The sequence below is a fragment of the Colias eurytheme genome, chromosome 18 (assembly GCF_061535395.1).
Source record: "Colias eurytheme isolate Ceu_HAF_F1 chromosome 18, ilColEury1 Martin Lab GWU primary, whole genome shotgun sequence".
Lineage (NCBI taxonomy): Eukaryota > Metazoa > Arthropoda > Insecta > Lepidoptera > Pieridae > Colias > Colias eurytheme.
Window position 1 is genome coordinate 4,170,963 of NC_142997.1, and position 20,392 is coordinate 4,191,354.

The 20,392-nt window shown below is 34.1% G+C and overlaps 1 protein-coding gene and 1 long non-coding RNA gene across 2 annotated transcripts; both read left to right on the forward strand.

The window, feature by feature from the left end:
- Positions 1–379: 379 nt before the first annotated feature.
- Positions 380–16,190, forward strand: alpha-Man-IIa (alpha-mannosidase 2). The gene is made up of 20 exons (XM_090112236.1): positions 380–780; positions 955–1,230; positions 1,402–1,549; positions 2,584–2,758; positions 3,698–3,999; positions 4,728–4,813; positions 5,183–5,283; positions 5,603–5,780; positions 6,436–6,620; positions 7,588–7,761; positions 8,225–8,489; positions 8,741–8,913; positions 9,358–9,576; positions 9,980–10,157; positions 10,705–10,863; positions 11,902–12,054; positions 12,526–12,648; positions 13,732–13,923; positions 14,714–14,827; positions 15,249–16,190. Exons 1-20 carry the CDS (start codon positions 649–651, stop codon positions 15,405–15,407), a joined length of 3,492 nt encoding a protein of 1,163 aa, XP_089968362.1. The 5' UTR covers positions 380–648; the 3' UTR covers positions 15,408–16,190.
- An 844-nt stretch (positions 16,191–17,034) lies between these two features.
- Positions 17,035–17,756, forward strand: LOC149900555 (uncharacterized). The gene is made up of 2 exons (XR_016457761.1): positions 17,035–17,268; positions 17,572–17,756. It is a non-coding gene; the product is annotated as an uncharacterized LOC149900555 (long non-coding RNA).
- The last annotated feature ends 2,636 nt before the right edge of the window (positions 17,757–20,392 follow it).

Consider the following 20,392-nt stretch of genomic DNA (forward strand, 5'->3'; position numbering starts at 1 on the left):
CAACTTTCCCTTAGTACATTTGTATTATTTACATATAGGATGACAGGATGCATTTGTTTGCACTACTAGACCAAGCCCTTAAGTAATGATCTAAGGTTTAATGAGTTAGTAATATTGATAACTGACACCTGACACAATAGAAAATCTATTGTGTCGTGGCTCGATCGGACCGTTCGGGGCTCAATGGGTTAATAAGTGGTGAATAATATTTTTTTTTTTAAATAATTAGTAAATAAATATTACCATTCACATTATGTTGAATATTCGTGAATGGCTATTCAATATAATTTAACACTACTTTACTGTTCTGTGATCTAACATGATGACCACAGATGATGACAGTGAAGAGAAACGTCATTACGTCAATTGATTATTGACAAATAGATTTGTAAGCACAAAAAGCCGTATTATACCTATTTGCCGTATTGAAACGAAAGAAAGAAATAAAAATTAACTATCGGCGTCAAGTGCAATCCTCCATAAAATAAAAAAACCACTATCAAATCTGTTTATTTCCTAACCATTCTTGAGCCAGTGTATTGGCATAAACAAACATGATTAATAAAGTGGAAAACATATATTTAAACTAATTAAAAACATCTTATCTACGTTTCGTTCACCTGAGTTAAATACAAAAAGGGCAAAAAGATGAGGATAAGAAGACTTTCGGCGGTTTTTTGGGCAACATGTATTATAGCTTTCATATTTATTCTTTATGTTGTTACCGACTTAACATTTAAATTGCCAAGTATTAAGCCTGTCATGATGGAATTAGATGATGTGAGTACCATTTATTGCTACTTAAACATATATTTGGTCTCATGAATTAGATTTTGCTCGCTTTACATAATAAGTTTTTACAATATAAGCTTATGTTGTATACCTTTACACGTATACATGTATAGAATTTACATGTAAATCAATCTATAATAATTTAAACAAATATCCCTTTAGAGCAAATGGTCATCATTTGAATCAAAACTGCGTCACATAGAGAATGAACTTAATGAGCATCACGCTGTGGTTGGTGAGATTAAAACCGCCATGGACCAGATAGTGGATCGCTCAGCAGAGAATCCTCCGATGAAGAAACCTAAGACTCAAAAGAAACTGGCTAAAATAAGAGAATTTAAGGTTGTGGGCGATGAACCTCCAAGAATGCATCTAAAGAATAAAGTTGATATGTCTTACTGTCCAATTTATCAACAGAGCTCAAAAACAGATATTCAGGTAGGACTTGAATTATTTACATAGATTTGCAGACAAAATAATGTGTATTTGGTACTATATTTCTTGTTTCCTATTTTCTCTATGAGTATTTTCAAACATACAAGATGATTATCAAGTATAGTTTACAATCTCAATATGATATAATACTAATATAGTTTATATATATTTTAGATGCTGTCCATGTATGAAAGAATAACATTTGATGACAAAGATGGCGGAGTGTGGAAGCAGGGTTGGGAAATTGAATACAAAGAGAGCCAGTGGAGCAGCAAGAATAAGCTGAAAGTATTCATTGTTCCACATTCACACAATGACCCTGGTAATTTTTTTTCTAATAAAACATCAAAGTATAAATTTGTATATAAATGTAATAATGTTGATTTCAATCAATAATACATTAACCTGATTTATATCTTCTTATATATAAAAATGAATCGCAAAATGTGTTGGTAAGCGCATAACTCGAGAACGGCTGAACCGATTTCGATAATTCTTTTTTTATTATATTCCTTGAAGTACGAGGATGGTTTTTATGTAGAGAAAACGTAAATATGTACCACGGGCGAAGCTGGGGCGGACCGCTAGTATATTATACAGGGTGTCCCACTATTGGTATACTAAGCGCGAAGAGACTTGTAGTTTAGCATACACTGATCACGTAAAAAATACTTAAACAACAAAATTACGTCAAAAATTTTTTGCTAAATTTTTCCTGAAAATCCATGTTTTCTTCTCTAGCTTCGCGCAGCCGGCATATACCGCTTCGCTAATGTGAGCATTTTGTCTATGAAAACATAATCTTAAACGATAGCTCACGTGCTGGTGGTAAAGTTGGGCAGGTTGTTTTAAGAATTCATCTATTTGAAAAAAAAATGCGTCTGGAATTTTATAAGTATTTTTTACGAACTCAGCGTATGCAAAACTATAACCTCCTTTGAGCTTAGTATACCAACAACGGGACACCCTGTATAACTACATTTATTTTATATTTTATAGATTATATTTTATTTAACACCCAAATGAAAAAGTATAAAATGGCTTTGAATAAATTTATGAATAGTTATTATTTATCTGAGTACACACAAGAAGGATTTACATTTACATAACATTCAGAGATCACTGTAAGCCAATTTAAATGAGAAGTTCAAAGTATTCAGGATATCTAATTAAATCAAATGGAAATATGTATTATATACTTATATAATATTTACTTAAATAGATTAGACATTTGTTAAAACTATGTTTTGCATAAATATTTAGAATTTCTATGTCTCTATTGATTATCAAAATAATTTCAACAATAATAAGTATTCATAATAATTTCCTGTAAATGTTTATTTTTTTATTATACAGGATGGATAAAAACATTTGAGAATTACTACAAGACACAAACAAAGGCAATATTTACAAATATGGTTGAAAAATTATCAGAAGGCATCGGCAGGAAATTTATTTGGGCTGAAATCAGCTATCTATCCTTGTGGTGGACTATGGATGCAACTGAGAAAGAGAAAGTAGCTTTTCAAAAGTAAGACTCTTTTATTAAACTGTTTCAAGTTTATGTGAATTCTAATCAGAACTTAAATTCTTCTCCATACATTTCCTCTCCTACCAGGTTGCTTGGTAGAGATTATTGTTCAGCAATAAGGCCACCTTTTGAACAAATCTATACTATTTAATTATAAAGCATAAGAGGTTTTTTTTGTTTATTTGAACACGCTAATCTCAGAAACTACTGATCCGAATTGAAAAATACTTTTGGTGTTAAATAGCCCATTTATTGAGGAAGGCTAGGTATAGGCTATAAATCATAACGCGAGGTGGAGCAACGCGCGTAAAACCACCGACCATGGGCACAGCTAGTGTGTTTAAATATAAATAAATAAAATAAATTCTCATATTATACTGACTTCTAATGAATTATGAACTACTGGTTTGTTAATTTGATGTCGTTGATTTAATCAATCTAAACTAATTTTTCCTCACATCAACACATCAGTCAATTATCATCATTTTTCTAACTTTATAAATCTTTTTTTATATCACTGACCGGTTGGCTTGGTTGGTAGTGACCCTGCCTTCCAAGCCAGAGGTCGTGGGTTAGATTCCCACCCGGGGCAAATATTTGTGTGATGAACATAGATGTTTGCTCTGTGTAATTATCTATATACCTATAAGTATTTATTTAAAATTATATATTATGTATGTTTATCAGCCATCTGGTTTCCTTATCACATGCGAAAGCTAACTATGGGATCTAAGTAATAACGGCTGGCATCACTGGATCACTCGCCCTACAACTTACAAGTCTCAATACATTCATAACCAAGTGCTGAATGTTCTATGAACAGATTGCATTTACACATACATAAAAAAAAAAAAAAACTATGGGATCAGATCGTGCCGTGTGTGAAAATTGTCGTGAAATATTTATTTATTTATTATTTAATCTATAAAACATTTTCAGCTTACTAAAAGCGGGAAAAATAGAGATAGTCACAGGCGGATGGGTTATGAACGACGAGGCGGGTTCACACTGGATGTCTATTATACAACAGCTGACTACAGGCCACCAATGGTTGACAGAGAACCTAGGTTATACACCGAGAAACAGCTGGGCTATAGATCCATTTGGATATTCAAGCACTCAACCATATTTACTGAAACTTACTGGGTTTGAAAACTCTTTGATACAGAGAGTACACTATAGGGTGAAGAAGGAGTTGGCTATGGACAGGCAATTGGAATTCAAATGGAGGCAACTGTGGGGTACGTTAAATAAGTAAATAATACCTTTTTTATGTGGGGAAATCTTCCAAAGATACCCACGGTCCCCGGGGAAGGAGCCGTGGGTTATGTCGGATTCTTACTGACTAAAACCCCACTGTGTTCCGTCGAGCCACTTTAATGATGGGGCCGCGGGTATTGGTTGGAATTCTTCTGCGACCCAAGTAAATAATACCTATTTTATAATGTGTACAATGTATATGTACGGTTTTTATGATACGGTTTTTAACATATTACAAGTTGAATTACATTCCTTAGTTTTATAGCACTCAAATGCTATAAATATGAGAAATTTTAAAAAATAGAAAAAAAATCGATTATGAAACTAGTTAAATGTGTGCCTTTTTTGTAATCTACATCCTTTTTTATTTGTTGTTTCTTGAAATAGTGCATATTTATCATTTCACTGTTTCTAATTATTGTTATCTATATTCTGTAATAGATAATTTATTGTACGGAATAACAATATTATCCTTTGAAACCATACTTATCATTGAGTGTTTTATTATCTTTATAACCTAAAAAAGAGCGTGTGTGCCGAGCACACGTGTCAGAAGTGAAACTTCTTTGGCAAGATTTAAAGATACCAAAATCGTCGCCTTACTCCATGACGTGACGGTATTGCCATGACGCGACCTTAAAATTTTACTCTCGACGCACTTAAAGAAGTTTCATTTCAATAAATATTAAAATAATGAATATTTTTTCAGATGGTAGTGGGAAAACTGACATGTTTACCCATATGATGCCATTCTACTCATACGATGTACCTCACTCTTGTGGCCCTGATCCAAAGGTAAATTTAATAAAAACACACAAAACTTATTTTTCCATACAATTTTATTATTATAAAACAGAATATTGTGTGAATCACTATTAAAAGACAATTAGGAATAAATAATTGTACAATATTAAAGCATTGAAATATATTAAACAACTACCTTATCATATTTTATGCTACTTTAATTTACATTTCGAAAAAAAAAACTGCAAATTGATAAAGAGTTTTTATTGTTATAATATAGATATTATATTACATATCTAACATTGGATGTATTAATTATTTAACAAAAATTATTTTTCAAGTGTCTATGAAAGTTAATTATAGCATTTTTATGTAAAAAATAACAACTTTTTATTAATTTTGTTATTACAATATTTTTAGATATGTTGTCAATTTGACTTCAAAAGGCTTCCTGGTAATGGAGTTACCTGTCCGTGGGGTGTAGCGCCTAGGAAGATTATTCAGAAAAATGTGGCAGAGAGGTGAGATTTATTTTCTATTTACAAATTAACCTAAACAAAGGAAGTTATTTCTAAATAATGTAATACGTCACCATGTTTAGAGACTTTAGAGAATCTTTAGTACTTTCAAAAAGCCAATCTGTGTGCCAAATTTCATGAAAATCAGTTCAGCAGTTTCCGTTTGAAGTTTCGCATTTATATTATTAGTAGGATTTTCAATTCACTGTAACTCATACCAGCTGTAAAATATGGCATATGTAAAATATAAATACGAAAAATTTAAAATTAGTACACAAACTAGTTCTAAAATTATTTATTCTAATGACATTTTTTTTTTCAGAGCATCCCTAATATTGGACCAATGGCGTAAAAAAGCGCAGTTATACCGCAGTAACGTGGTACTGTTTCCGCTCGGCGACGATTTCCGGTACGACCGCTCCAATGAATGGGACCACCAGTACCAGAACTATGAAATGCTCATTGACTATATCAATAATAATGACGCTTGGAATGCTGAGGTATTACTAAATAAATAAATATTTCAGGACAATTTTCACACACGACACGATCTGATCCCATACTAAGCTATCGCTTGTATTATGGAAACCAGATGGCTGATAAACATACATATTATACAATTTTAAATAAATACTTATATAGATAATTAACACCCAGACACAGAGCAAACATCTATGTTCATCACACAAATATTTGCCCCGGGTGGAAATCGAACCCACAATCTCTGGCTTGGAAGGTAAGGCCAACCAAGCCAACCGATGATTACAAAATTTATAAGCAAGTTAAATTATTAAGTTCTCAACATTGCATTGCCCTCTGAGCTAGATGAGCTGTATCTTGGAATACAGTGTTTCCCTGAAAAATTTCATGAAAAAATTCCCTCAAAAAGTTCTATATTTGAAAAAAAAAACACCCCTTATTTTGTCTCAGAACAATATAATATTTGAAGAATTTAGTGATAAAAGAAAAAAAGAATGTGTCCATTCTTTGCTTAAAAATAACTGACATACTTTTTTATAGGTATCTTAAAAAATGTATTACATATTATCTTTAAAAAGTTTTTTTTTTTATATAAATTTAATGAGCTATTTTGAATTTAATCCTATTTCGGATAATTGTAAAAAATCGTATAAACTATTATTACACGTATTCTAGGTTCAATTCGGCACCCTAAACGACTATTTCAAAGCACTACACGAAGAGATGAAAATGTCTGACTTCCCGGTACTTACTGGGGACTTCTTTACATACGCGGATAGAAATCAACATTACTGGAGCGGGTATTTCACTTCCAGACCGTTCTATAAGAATATGGATAGAGCGTTACTGGCATATGTTAGGTAAGGTTATTATTTATAGTTTATATTATGCATTATTAAAATTTCCCAATTTTCTGTGTAATATTTAAGTCGTTTACTCACTTACTGCGTTAAAACTACAAAAACAGAAAAGAAAAAAGCTTAAGGCAGGAGTAGTACCTTAGAAAAAAAAAGACCGGTTGCACTCCGGGAGTGCCGGCAGAAGTGAAAACTTGATTATTAACGTTGAGCATGTTTGATATCCATCCGTCTTACGCTTTTTCGATCAAGTCACGTGTCCTGCGCGGCAACGCGAGTTTAAGATTTTATACCCAACGCCGCTAAAGAAGTTTTCACTTCAAAAAAAAATTGATAAGCCCTATCAACTTACTTTATGATAAAATGTTATAAAAATACCTCAATAATGTAACCATACTTATATCTGTAATTGTTTTTGAAATGTTATAACCATACCAACAAATTAAGTACCTTTTGTGCTGAATTCTTCAGAAATATTCAGTGAAATCTCCCGCTCGTATCGATACATCCTATCGTTGTTACTCTTTGTGATACATTTACCAATAAATTGTACCTATGGTTCTGAATTCAAATTGTTCAAAATCATAATGTTTTCATTAACCCAGGGCAGCAGAAGCGATAACCTCCCAAGCGGTATCCTCCCGCTCAGTCACATACATCCTTTCTCTTTAACACTTTTTGACTTCAGCTTCACGTGTACTAATAAGTAATTATTCTAACTTAAAACTATTAAAGAACACAAAAAAAAATTGGTTGTTTGTAAAGTAGGTTTACGATCGAGATGTTTACGTGATAACATAATGCAGTGGCAGCGCTCGAGATGAGACGGGAGATCGGTCCGTCTCTCTCTCGTTATACCTGCGATCGCGCTCGTGAGGTTTTGGTGTGACACAAGTTTCTGAACATGTCACCCGACTAAAACGATTTTAAAAACGTTATCACGTTAAAAATAATACAATAAACCCCCCAGGGCAGCAGAAGCGATAACTTCCCAAGCGGTATCTTCCCGCTCAGTGACATACATCCTGTCTCTGCAACTGCGCGACCGCGTGGAGCGCGCTCGTCGCTCGCTCGCACTGTTCCAACACCACGACGCGGTTACCGGCACCGCTAGGGACGAGGTGGTCGTGGATTATGCTAAGAAGTGGGTATTTTTTTCATTTTAGGCAATTTTTTTCATAGATACCCCTAGAGAAGGATAGTGAGCCGTTGTTTATGTCAGATTTTTCCAGCAAACCGCTTAAATGTCATCCAAAGATTATGCAAAGAAGTTTCTATATTTGGTTTGTGGGTGGGTGGCAATGTGGGTAGTATGTGAAATTTTTGAGGAGTACACTCATTTGATAAGAATTTATGTATTTTGTAATTCAAATAGTAATTCTGTGATTATGAAGGTTCTGATATAAAATGTTTCTCATTCTAATTATTTAATTTATTTTAAATTAATGATACTCAATTCATTTCTTATCCTATCAGTTATTGTAGTACATTACAATTTTCTTTATAATCTGTTTAATTTTTGACTTATACTCGGACTGGCTCATTAGTCCTATCATAAACAAAGAATACACACACACCTTAATAAAATCCCCGACTTCACTATGTAGGTTACACCAAGCCATCAAAGACTGTCAGTCAGTGATCCAGCAAGCGGCCTACTACCTGCTCAAACAACCGGCCATACAAGACCAAACCCAAGAGGACATTTACTTCGATATCGATGATATATGGCAGCGTCATGATGAAATACCAACAAGAATCACTATAGCTCTGGATGAAGTGTCTCCGTCTAGACGGATAGTGCTGTATAACGCACTGGCCTTCAAGAGGCAGGAGATATTGACTGTTATCGTTTCGTCGCCGCATGTTGAGGTAAATTTTCATATATGCATCCAAAATGCATAAAAGATATATTGATGAGCAATGGTACTTACGTAATGGTTCTCCTGCAAAATAATACTTGTTCTGAAAATCATTCATCGGTATTGATTCGCTCTGTGTTATGTTTGACTTTGCTAAAATTCCGTTTAAAATGTTTATTTGCTTTTGCCATATTTTCAATTATATTCTCAAATCCGCTAAAGAATTGAGTTGTCAATATATATTTTCTCAATTTCCACCAGGTATTCGACCCAGACGGTAGTCCAATAATGGCGCAAATAACCCCCGTGGTATCGGGTGAGCGTCGTCTCGGCTTCGCTGCGAACAAGTTCCAGCTGTCGTTCCCGGTCAGCGTGGACGCACTCGCGCTGACCACGTACAGCGTGTCGCTGAGAGACAGCATGAGCATTAACAAGTTAGTTCTGTGATTCGATCAGTAGTCGCCGATTATGTAAATTGTAACAGATAGTTACGTAATCGGTCATATAAAACGTCTACCAAAACTCCGGCCAGAGTTTAGTTGCTTTGTAAATTCTACTTTAATTCGTTCGAATAAGATTGAAATTATTTTGGTGTATTGAAATAGCTTGGTTTGTAAATTGTATTGTTTTCGTTAAGTTTTGTTAATACCTTAATAGATGATAATAAGGTTGATTTTACTATGACATTTATTTCTTTACAGACACACACTTGACGACAGAATTAATTAAGTTTGTTTTTGTATTGTATTGTAAACTGAGTTGCTATAAATAATAAAAGGTGTTCTTGTATATGGTTTGCCAGATTTTTGAAAATAAATGTACTCTAAAACTTAATTTTCCCCATCTAGCCACACATAACATTATATTTATCCCCACAGATACACATCGTTCGCGCGAATCCGCGTGTACAACGCGGACTACTGGTCCATAGAGTTACCAAAAATGTTCCCGATAGAGCAGCCAGCAGCAAGACTAGCTGATGACGTCACACTGCAGGCCGGGAACAGTACGCGCGTGTTGGCCACCAAGCACGGGCTGGTGAAGGCCATCATATCCAGCGATGGGAAGACCACTCCGGTGCATATGGATTATGTACAGTGAGTTGAGGGTATACTTGTAGGGAGTACTTTACGGAATTAGAGGGTAGTTTTAACGTGAGAAATATGTTTAATAATAAATGAGATTGTTTATGACTGCTAAAGTTAGAATGTTTAAAATATAACTCATATTTCTACAACACAATATACTTCGTCCTTTAAGCTTAGCCAAATAATAACGTAAATTTAACTTCCTCCATCGACACAAAGTCCTTTTATTGTTAACTTCGAATTTTAACACCAATTACTAAATGCAAAACTTGTAAATCGGTTCACAATTACCGAAAATATCCTTGCACAATGCACATACACAAAAACACATACAAACGAACATGGAACCTCCTTTTTGTTTTAAAACTCGGTTAGAAATACAATATATCAATATTATTATTTTGCTCCACAGATATGGTACCCAAAAGCTACAAGACAACAACAGTGGCGCATACCTATTCATCCCGGATGGACCGGCACAGCAGTTCAACCTGGACGCATACCCTGAACTCGTTATAACAGAGGGACCTTTTAAAGCTAGCCTGTACACGGCGTTAGTTGGACCTAAAGCCGCTGAGATTATATTGGCTGTGAGTGAAATAACATAATTGAGATGCACATAAAATTGTAAAAATTGACCAATAATTTCATTAAATCTCTAAGAAAAATAACGAAATAATAATATAGGTGCTCATAAAATTGTAAAAACTGACTAATAATTTCGTTAAATTGTATTAATCTCAAAGAAGAAAATCTTTGTTTAGGGATTTTTCATTGATTTACTGGGATCCGAAATATGTATTCTCCATTTAAAACCCGAAAATACTAGAAATATGAACCGAGATGATGCAATAATTTCAGTATTTTAATAATGTCATTTTAATAATTTTATGTATAACGAACTAAGCTTTAGGTTTTGTACTCAGTAAAGCTTGTTTGTATTTTTAATAATTTTTGAAGTGAAATTTCTTTAGGCGCGTTGAGAGTAAAATTTCAAAGTCGCATCATAGCAATACCATCACGTCATGGAATACGACGATTTTGGTATCTTTGAATCTTGCCAAAGAAGTTTCACTTCTGACACGTGTGCTCGACAAGCGGGCTCTTTTTTTAATTAAAATGTTTCTCTATATTTAGGTATCAGTATACAACAACCCGTCGTTACCGCAAAGCGAAATAGAAATAACGAACACGTTCCTGATAGACCCAAAGGTGGATGATATGGAGCTTGCCATGAGATTCTCTACGGGCATCAAGAATGGCGACGTTTTCTACACTGATGTTAATGGCATGCAGGTATGTTGAATAAACATTTCTAATAATTATTTGTACAACATTTTGGCATTGAGGTATGGGTTATTATAATTGTTTTCATAATGTCTTTTAGAAATTAAAGTTCAGGTGTATGAAGTTTGATTATTGCACGCCTCATAAGCGAAGCGTTGAGGTGGGTACTACTGTCACTTCGCTCAAAACATCTGATTTTTCAAACTTAAAATGTCTTTATGTATCATTCATTGCACTTGTAAGATAATACATACACACACATATTAAGAAAAAACACTATTTTTAACGTTCATGATATTTTTGATGTCATTTTTGTTATTTAAACTAGTTAAAAAACAGTTTAAAAAAGTTATGTCTTGGACGTCCGTGTGTCTGTATGTGCGGATCCTTTTTCTTGTTAACACGATAGCGACCGAAATACTTTACTAATCGAGTCTTTTTTTTTTCTCTTACGCTTGAGTATGCTCAAGAATAGAACCCTTTCATTTTTCAGGGTCTGATTCGATGTGGTTTAATTGTTATTAAATAAACAAAAATAATAATTAATAAATATTTATTAAAAAAAAATTATGAGGCGTGCACTTTTGGATTTTCCAAATTATTTTTTTAATGGAACCAGATCTAAGACTAGAATGGAAGATATCCAATACTATTTGTGCTCCGCGGTTTTACCGGCAGTGCTCCGGTTCTGTTGGTCTTAGCGAGATGATATACCTATAGCCAAAAGCCTTCCTCGATAAATGGGCTATCTAATACCGAAAGAATTTTTCAAATCGGACCAGTAGTTCCCGAGATTAGCGCGTTCAAACAATAAACTCTTCAGCTTTATATTATTAGTATAGATTTATTACAGCTCACATGAGTAAATAAATACTATTTGTCTTTATGACATCAAGATAATATTTGAACTAAGGCAAACACAACAAATTTAATAAATTTTATTTTATCTTAACCAATTTAATACTAATTAAATATACTACTTAAATACCAAATTACGTATAGAACGAAGAATTTACCAATAAAACTCTATAACTTAATCTCTTCCAGATGATAAAACGTCGCTATTTCGACAAACTACCGATCCAAGCGAACTTCTACCCGCTCGCAGCGGCTGCGTACATCGAGGACGAGTCCACCCGCCTCACTGTACTCACTTCTACGCCGCTAGGGGTCGCTGCACTGCAACCCGGACAGATTGAGGTTATAATTGTAAAAATTATGCAAAAAAATATATATAAGATTTTGATAGTTTGGTAGTGAGAGAAATATAGTATTTATTTGTAATTTTTATATAATTAATTAGTTTGGTGTTAGTTTTAAGATATTTATCTGGATTAAAGGGTTTGGGATGGCAATAAAAACGAAACATAATAATAATAAACAAAATTTGCACTCAATTTACTGTGCTAACAGCCTTTTTACTTTTGCTTAAAAATTGTCATTGTATAAAAATGAGTACTAAATAAGAATCTAAACTATATTATAATATAAGTATAGTAGTAAAAAATTGGCAAGTTGCGGTGTTGGAAAACCTTGCCATGTATTGGGCTTCCTAATTGTATGAATTCATTCGTATAGTGCATCTTCAAATCTTTTTTCATTGAACAACGTGAATTTAATTAAATTACATTTTTTTTGTTTAGATAAATAAATAATAATGCTTGTGTGTAGATAATGCAAGACCGTCGTCTGTCCCGCGACGACAACCGCGGCATGAACCAGGGCGTGCTGGACAACGTGCGCACACGGCACTCCTTCAGGCTCGTCGTAGAACACGCCACTTCGCCCTGCTCTGTACGTACATATTCACCCCCGTGGCTCCACTCCTGTTGGTCGTAGCGTGATGATATATAGCCTATAACCTTCCTCGATAAATGGGCTATCTAACACCGAAAGAATTTTTCAAATCGGACCAGTAGTTCCCGAGATTAGCGCGTTCAAACAAACAAACAAACTCTTCAGCTTTATAATATAATATTTATATTGTTTCGTTATGTGCAATTTAATGTTACTACAATATTAATATTTTTTAATATTAATAATGTCAGCGTTAGTGTAGCAGAGTGTATCGCAAACAATGTATTCATAACTGGTAGCTGATGTTCTGGTTGGATTGTTTCTAGCTTATTGCTTTCTGTTAGAATGCGTAAATGTCACAGCGAGAATTTAATATTAGCTTTTCTAGTGCTTATTCTAAAACTCTATTCAACTGCACTTGCCCTGAAAAACTGTACGGGTAATATTCGTGCGCCAGAACTCGGCACGCGCTCAATAATAGGCCAATTTAGAATAGAATTGAATTGAAAACACTTTATTGTACAATGCATACAAAAACAACATTTACAGAAACGATAGGTAACTTAAAATAAATGTACAATATTTTACTTATCGCTTAAAAGCGATTTCTTCCAGGCAACCTTGGGCAATTTAGTCAACTATTATTAAACAAGCACTTGTTTATTATTATAACCCTTCTTTTTTCATCTCCTACAAACGTACGAATAATTTCCAGCGATTCAAGTATCTATTTACACATTTCGTGTGTTCTGTACACCAGGGCCAATCCCAAATGAACTTTATTCCATAGGACTTGTAGTTTTGTCGGAAATCAAGAAAAACCATTTTTTAGCCTTAGAAGCCCCCCCTCCCACTTCCCGAACTCGGATTGTCTGTAATTTATTTAACCTTTAATTTTTATCACATTCTCCTCCTTTTCTAATGGGTGTCATCCTACTACTATTTTTTTTTGTTTCAAACATTATCGACCCTGGTCTACTGCGACGATAAGCCTCTCGCTTGTTAATTGTTATACAATGTGTTTATCACTTCCAGCCTTAGCTTCCAGCGCTTTAAGTCTAACTACTTTTCTCTTTCCAGCGTTCCCGCGGCGACAAGCCGTACGGGCTCTTATCCCTCGGCACCCACGTGTCGCAGCACACGCAGCTCCAACCCCTACTGGTGCTGTTACACGCAGCGGACGAGAACTCGCCCCGACCGGTGTACTCACGGGCGTTACGATCCAACGCGGATATAGTGCTCGCGTCGTTTAGATCGCATGTTGCTGTTTCGGTGAGATTTGTGTCCTACTAATATTATAAATATTATAATACCGCCTCCTTGGTACAGTGGTTGACGCGTGAGCGTAGCACCGTGGGGTCCTGGGTTCGATTCCCGGTGGAAACGAAAAGAAAATGTCTCGGTCTGGTAGGACACAGAAGGCTGATCACCTACTTGTCCCTAAAGAAAATAGATCAGTGAAACAGATGCATAATGCATCTGCCCCTTACCCCACTAGGGGACATGGGACTTCATTTTAATATTATAAATGCGAAAGTTTGTGAGGATGGATGTATGGGTATGTGTGTGTACGTTTGTTACTCTTTCACGCAAATACTACTGAACCGATTTTAATTAAATTTAGCATTCAAATAAAGGGTAACTTGGATTAGACATAGGATAGTTTTTTGTCACGGAAATACCACGGGAACGGGAACTATGCGGGTTTTCCTTTGAAAACGCGGGCGAAGCCGCGGGCGGTATGCTAGTATAGTATGTATATACATATATAGATAGATAGAACAGTGAGGTAAGTGTGTTGAGTGCGGTGAAATAATATGGACTTACACATATTGAAAAAAATGGGTGACACATACTATGTATATGCTTAATTGCTTAATGACATAAACTAACACACAAACATACCGACAATGTATACTTTGAAACACGCTACTTTATTACATAATTATTGCATGTTGTACTATATGAACGTAAAAGTAGTAAATATTTTTTCCCATATTATGTAAATATGTTTTCTGTACTTATTAAAATAAATTATAAACGCACGTGTTATTTTTTTTAGAATAAAGACGGTTCAATCTACCACGGTATGGGACTGACGCTGCAACGAGTACAACTCGAGAAATGCTACAGCAACAGAGCTATCTCTAAGTATTACACAGTTAGCGATGGACAGGTAAGACAATTATTATATTATGTTATATTATTGCCAAAAGTTACAATAAAGAAGGTTTACAGCAATTACAATAAAAAAAATCCTTTTTATTTGTGTGTACTTTACCGATTTGAAAAGTCTCATTTGACATACAAGTAATTTGGCTAAATAGTCAAGATCGTGATAAAAAGTTTTGCAATTCATTAAATTGATTGAACCAACAGGTCATTAATTCGAATTTTTCTTCACAATGAGCAGCGTTGGGCGAATAGAGGGTAAATGTCTATGATCGGCCGTCATTGTCAATGTTTTTTCATAATCGCTGTAATGGCGGTGAACGCCGACGATCTTGTTGGGCCAACGCTGCCCATTGTGAAGAGGGCTCATAATGGAATAAACATTACGTCGAACATAAATCATTCAATCATTCGTTCACTTGCAGGTACAACTGACCGATATGATAGACGTCCAACCGGACCACGTACACGACAGCTCACTCACATTCCTGCACATTAAGAACCCGCTTCCCGACGCATTACTCGTACTATGTCCCATGGAAGTGCGATCTGTTTTCATCAACATGACGCTCAAACACGGCTGAATGAATGAGACTGATTGAATGAACGATATTATAGTACATTTTCATAGTGAAGACTGCCAAAGTCCAATTCCTACTTGAATTAAAGATATACTTATATACGATCTTTTGAAATCAATGATTGATGATAATCTATACTATAAAACGCATGTAATAAAGTGCATAATAGGCTGAGAGTGAATGAAAAGTGAATTCAAAAGCGACTGATTAATTTGTTAACTTTGTAAGTCTTAATAAAACTCGTTTCGCTCTCTCTTTCTTGAGGAAAATTATTTCCTCAAATACAGTACTTAGTATATAAATAAATATAAGTTGTCTATTTATTTATATACTAAGTACTGTATTTGAGGAAATAATTTCCTATTCCTAATATATAATTAAATAATTTATATTTTCAACATATTGCTCCAAAAAATAGGCATTTCATTTGTTTAAAAGAAGTATCAATTATGAGGATAGAACATATTGTAGATTCACTTGGAATTCTTTATATATGACATCGTAACTAGCCTTAGATTAACTAGCGGTGTACGGACATAATATAAAAATTGTAAATAGCCGGTATTTTCTAGCTAATTTACTTATATTTATAGAATTCAACTATATAGTGTACTAATTTCATTAAGGGCCAATTTTTCAATGCTTGGATAAAACTTATTCGTCGAATAATGTATAAAACTACCATTTCAAAAACGTATTCTAATTGCCCGTATTTGACAGTTTACGTGACATTTTAATATTATCGTGTTAATACTTTATTGGACGGATAAGTTTTATCCAAGCATTTGCAATTTTTCATGAAAATTGAAAATGTTGCTTATTTTTTTATGTGATATGTTTGCGTTTGTGATTATAATAAATATTTGTGTATATTTTTAATTGTATTCTTATTGTACTATTTATTTTTATGTTGTTAACGATATTTATATATTTGCATAAATCTTACGAAATTTGTCAATAAACAAAATATTTTTATTTTGTTTAACAATATGTTCGCTGTAAAACAATTCATTTTATACAGTTTATTATTTATTATGTAATGTATATATATGGTACGATCCGCTTATAGATTTTTATTAGTATTTAAACAGTAAAAAGTATACAAAACCTGAATTCTCTAATGTAATTCAATGTATTACATTACATACTACGTCCTTAGTTTTACAAAGGAAATTAATAAATCTTTTATAATAATAAACTTAGATATTTAATGATAAAGCACAAAATACATACAATTTATTTCAAAATTATAATAAATCATGATTTTAAGATCATTTTATTATATTAATATACATAAATAGTACATATACTTTGCAATTATGTAATATGATCTCGGCACTTACTGTAAAGATAGAGTATGACGTAATCTGTAGTTGATGTTTTGGGATCACACGTTCGATTGTTAATATTATGATTTCGTGTAAATAAATATTTCTGAATAATATTTTGTTTTATTTTTGTGAAAGTATCGTTAATTCACCCCTATATTAGTATTAAAAAATGAAGGTTACTCTCTTCTACACTCCCTAAACCACTGAACCAATTTGGATGAGATTTGGTACAAAGATAGTTTGAGACCTGAGAAAGCACGTTGATGTTATACCGGAAACACCATGGACAAGGTTACATTCACAGAACAGTAAAGTAGATAGAAGTGTGATGTGGGCGTGGCCCACGTGTCACTTGTAAGGTAAGATCACCTAACTTGCTCTCAGTTGTGCGCAGAAAAATATTCGAGTCGGTTGTCAGCTGTCAAACCTTTTTTCCGTATTTATTCATTAATTAGGACGTGTTGTTCGGTATAAGAGTGCAAAAATGATAGCAGACGAAATAATATCAGCAATGGAGGCATTTCATACCATCGGTAAGTCTTATTTTTATTTATTTTACATATAATATTTTATGTTATATCTTCGCTTGTAATTTGTCAAAATTGTATACAAATATCTAGTCAAAATGAACCTTAATCCGTAAGAAATTAGTACTATTATAGATTGAACAGCAAACAAGAATTTCTGGAATATTATTGCAATAAACAAACGAATGTCGCTTTAGTGATGCTTGTGGCGCATATCGACAGTATCGATACTTTAGAAAAGACAAACATTATAAATATTAAATTTTATTTTATTTTTCCTTAGCTTTCATTAGTCCAATTTATTTACAGATTTCCCAAAGAGGCTAATTTAAAAGAGAAATGGATAAATGCAACGTGACGAGTTAACTGAATGCCGAACAGCACTAAGCAGTCTAACAAAGGCCATCGATACAGCAAACCTACGGCAGTTCCAAGATTTAAAATAATGCATATTTTCTGTTTGTATTTTGTAAATATAGATTAATACTATTCTATTCCGTTTTTTATTTAATAATAATAATATAAAAAGACGTACTTAGTAGTAATAAACATACTCCAAAATGTGACACATTATACTATACTCGTATAATAGAAAGAAAAAAAATACACAAAAAATATTTATTTGTGAATTATCGATATCTCGATATCGATAACAAGGCTGACATCCCTCAGGGCATAGCATCAGATAAATATCAAGTTAATGTCATTAATGTTGAGTGACACAAATTTCAACCTTATCTCTATGTGTTGAGGTTCAAAGTTATATCTATCGAAAACTAACGCCCTCTGTTGAGGAGTAGCTGAATGTTTTTCGAATTTGGAATTTCTGTGCAATGAGAAACAAAACAGCTAATATACCTAGAGATGTTATACTAAAATAAACCGTAACATGGTGCGTTAGGGTACATATTGAAATGCTGAATTTATAACCTAAGTCAGTTTTTACTCAAATTAAGCTGTCCAATCAAAGGCATAGTTTACTTGTAGTGTACTGTATAACTATCGGTTTAAATGTGTGGGTTTGGCGACACTGGTTTTCATACTAATTATGACATTATCGCACTTCTATTTGTTTTTATTGTTCTGTGGTTACATTAATGAATCAAACGAGGAGGGATGAAAATGAACTTTTGAATTCGATATTTTGACAGTCGATGACCAAGTCTCGTTTTCGCTAATATCCTATTCACACAGAACAGTTATGTTTTTACTGTTCTGTGCCTATTCAGTATTCACAAAAGTTTGAATAAAGCATAATTCACGCTACACCGTGCATGGAGCCGGAAGAAAAATGAAATTACATATATCCATAATTGGCATGAATTATTTCATACAAAAGTATACAACAACGCTTGACCGTGCCCCGGCCGGCCGGGGCACAGCCCGGTCGCGACAATGTGTAGCGTGAATCATCCTTTAGTGTATGAAATTTCCAATATATATTACTATAGTCGAGCCAATTTAATAGGCAACATTTGACGTCTATCAATTTTATCTTCGAAGAGAGGTAACCTGCTTAAAAACATCGATTAAAGTGAATTAATCGATACGGATTTGAAACATTTGTAAATCGAATTTATTAATTTATGATGATTTTTGTTCACAAGTAATCAATGCATTCGATTCTAGATGTCAGATCTCGATTTTTAGAGTAACATCTCTTAGCCCAGTCATATTAGGGGTTTCACCTCGGAATGAAAGATAATAAGCTGGAAATTGGTAAAAACCTTTGTTTTGGTACCCTAAATATTGTCTCAAAAGTCACAAATGCTATCGTGTCCGCGTCTTAAGATATTGAGGGTCAAAGGTCACAAAAAACGATTTTTCGCGAATATCTCGGTTCCTATTGCTTAAATGATATTTTCACCTATTATGAAAGTTGTAGAGTATAAAATTCTCTACAACTTTTTTCTAAACTTTTTTTTTATACGATCAACCGTTTTTGAGGTAGAGCGCGAAGAGTGCGCAGCGTACAGTCATATTATATGCAAGCGCGGATCCAGGGGGGGGGTCACGGGGTCATGACCCCCCCCTGGGCTAAGTCCACGACCTAAGTGGACCACTAATTTAATATTAACAAATTAATACTGTTCAACATGATGTTTTTATTGAATTTTGAGACATAAAAGTAATAAAGAACAATGAAATCAATTACAAACAGTAACGGAAGAGAATATAACATAAATTATAGAAAAAGTTTATTAGGGTCGACCTGTGGTCGTAATTAAAGGACAAAAAACAGGTTTTTCGATTTTTAAAAAAATCTATATCTGCGGAATAAAGTGTAATGGTAAAGTTGTATGTAATTAATTTTTTTTCTACAACTTTTGCTGTTACACTTTTCACCAAAACCTCAAATATCGAAATATCCCAGTTCGTGGATAAGACATAAAATAGCAAATTTTTTTTTAAATGAACAATAGAAAATACAGTCAAATTACAACAAAAAATCGGCCAAATGCGCGTCGGACTCGCGCACCGAGGACTCCGAGCAAACATATTTTTTCATTATGTTGTATTTTACAATTTTGTTTAAAGGATTTTTTTCTTTATCTGTGCTTGTAAGTGCTTAAGAGCGAGCGCCCACGAGCAACTTTGTCTCCGCAACAATTTTGTCTCCGCAACTATTTTGTCTCTCCAGCCATGGGCTAGTATGAAAGTGCGCGTACGTAGCGACGCAACGCCCGGGAGACTTTTTTGTCCGCGGGTTCGGAGACAAGCCCGCGACGCAACTGTCGCCCTATCTATTGGTTTCAATGCAAGTGCGCGCACGGCGACAAAAATGTTGCCTGTCGGCGGCCGCCGGCCAGTTGCCGCGTAACCGGCGTAGCGATAGTACGTATTTGTGTCATCGTATTTATTCTCGTACTCGGTAGTTTTTAACCGACTTCAAAAAAAAGGAGGAGGTTATCAATTCTGCCGGTATATTTTTTTATGTATGTACACCGATTACTCGGAGGTTTTTGAACCGGTTTACGTGATTCTTTTTTAGTTTGATGCGGAATGGTGTGGAATTGGTCCCATAAATTTTATTCGGATAAGCCCAGTAGTTTTTATTTTGTGAGCATTTTTGTCTGATCTCGATGACTTAATTGAAATGTACCAAGTAACTTTATCGAGTTTGGGCTCG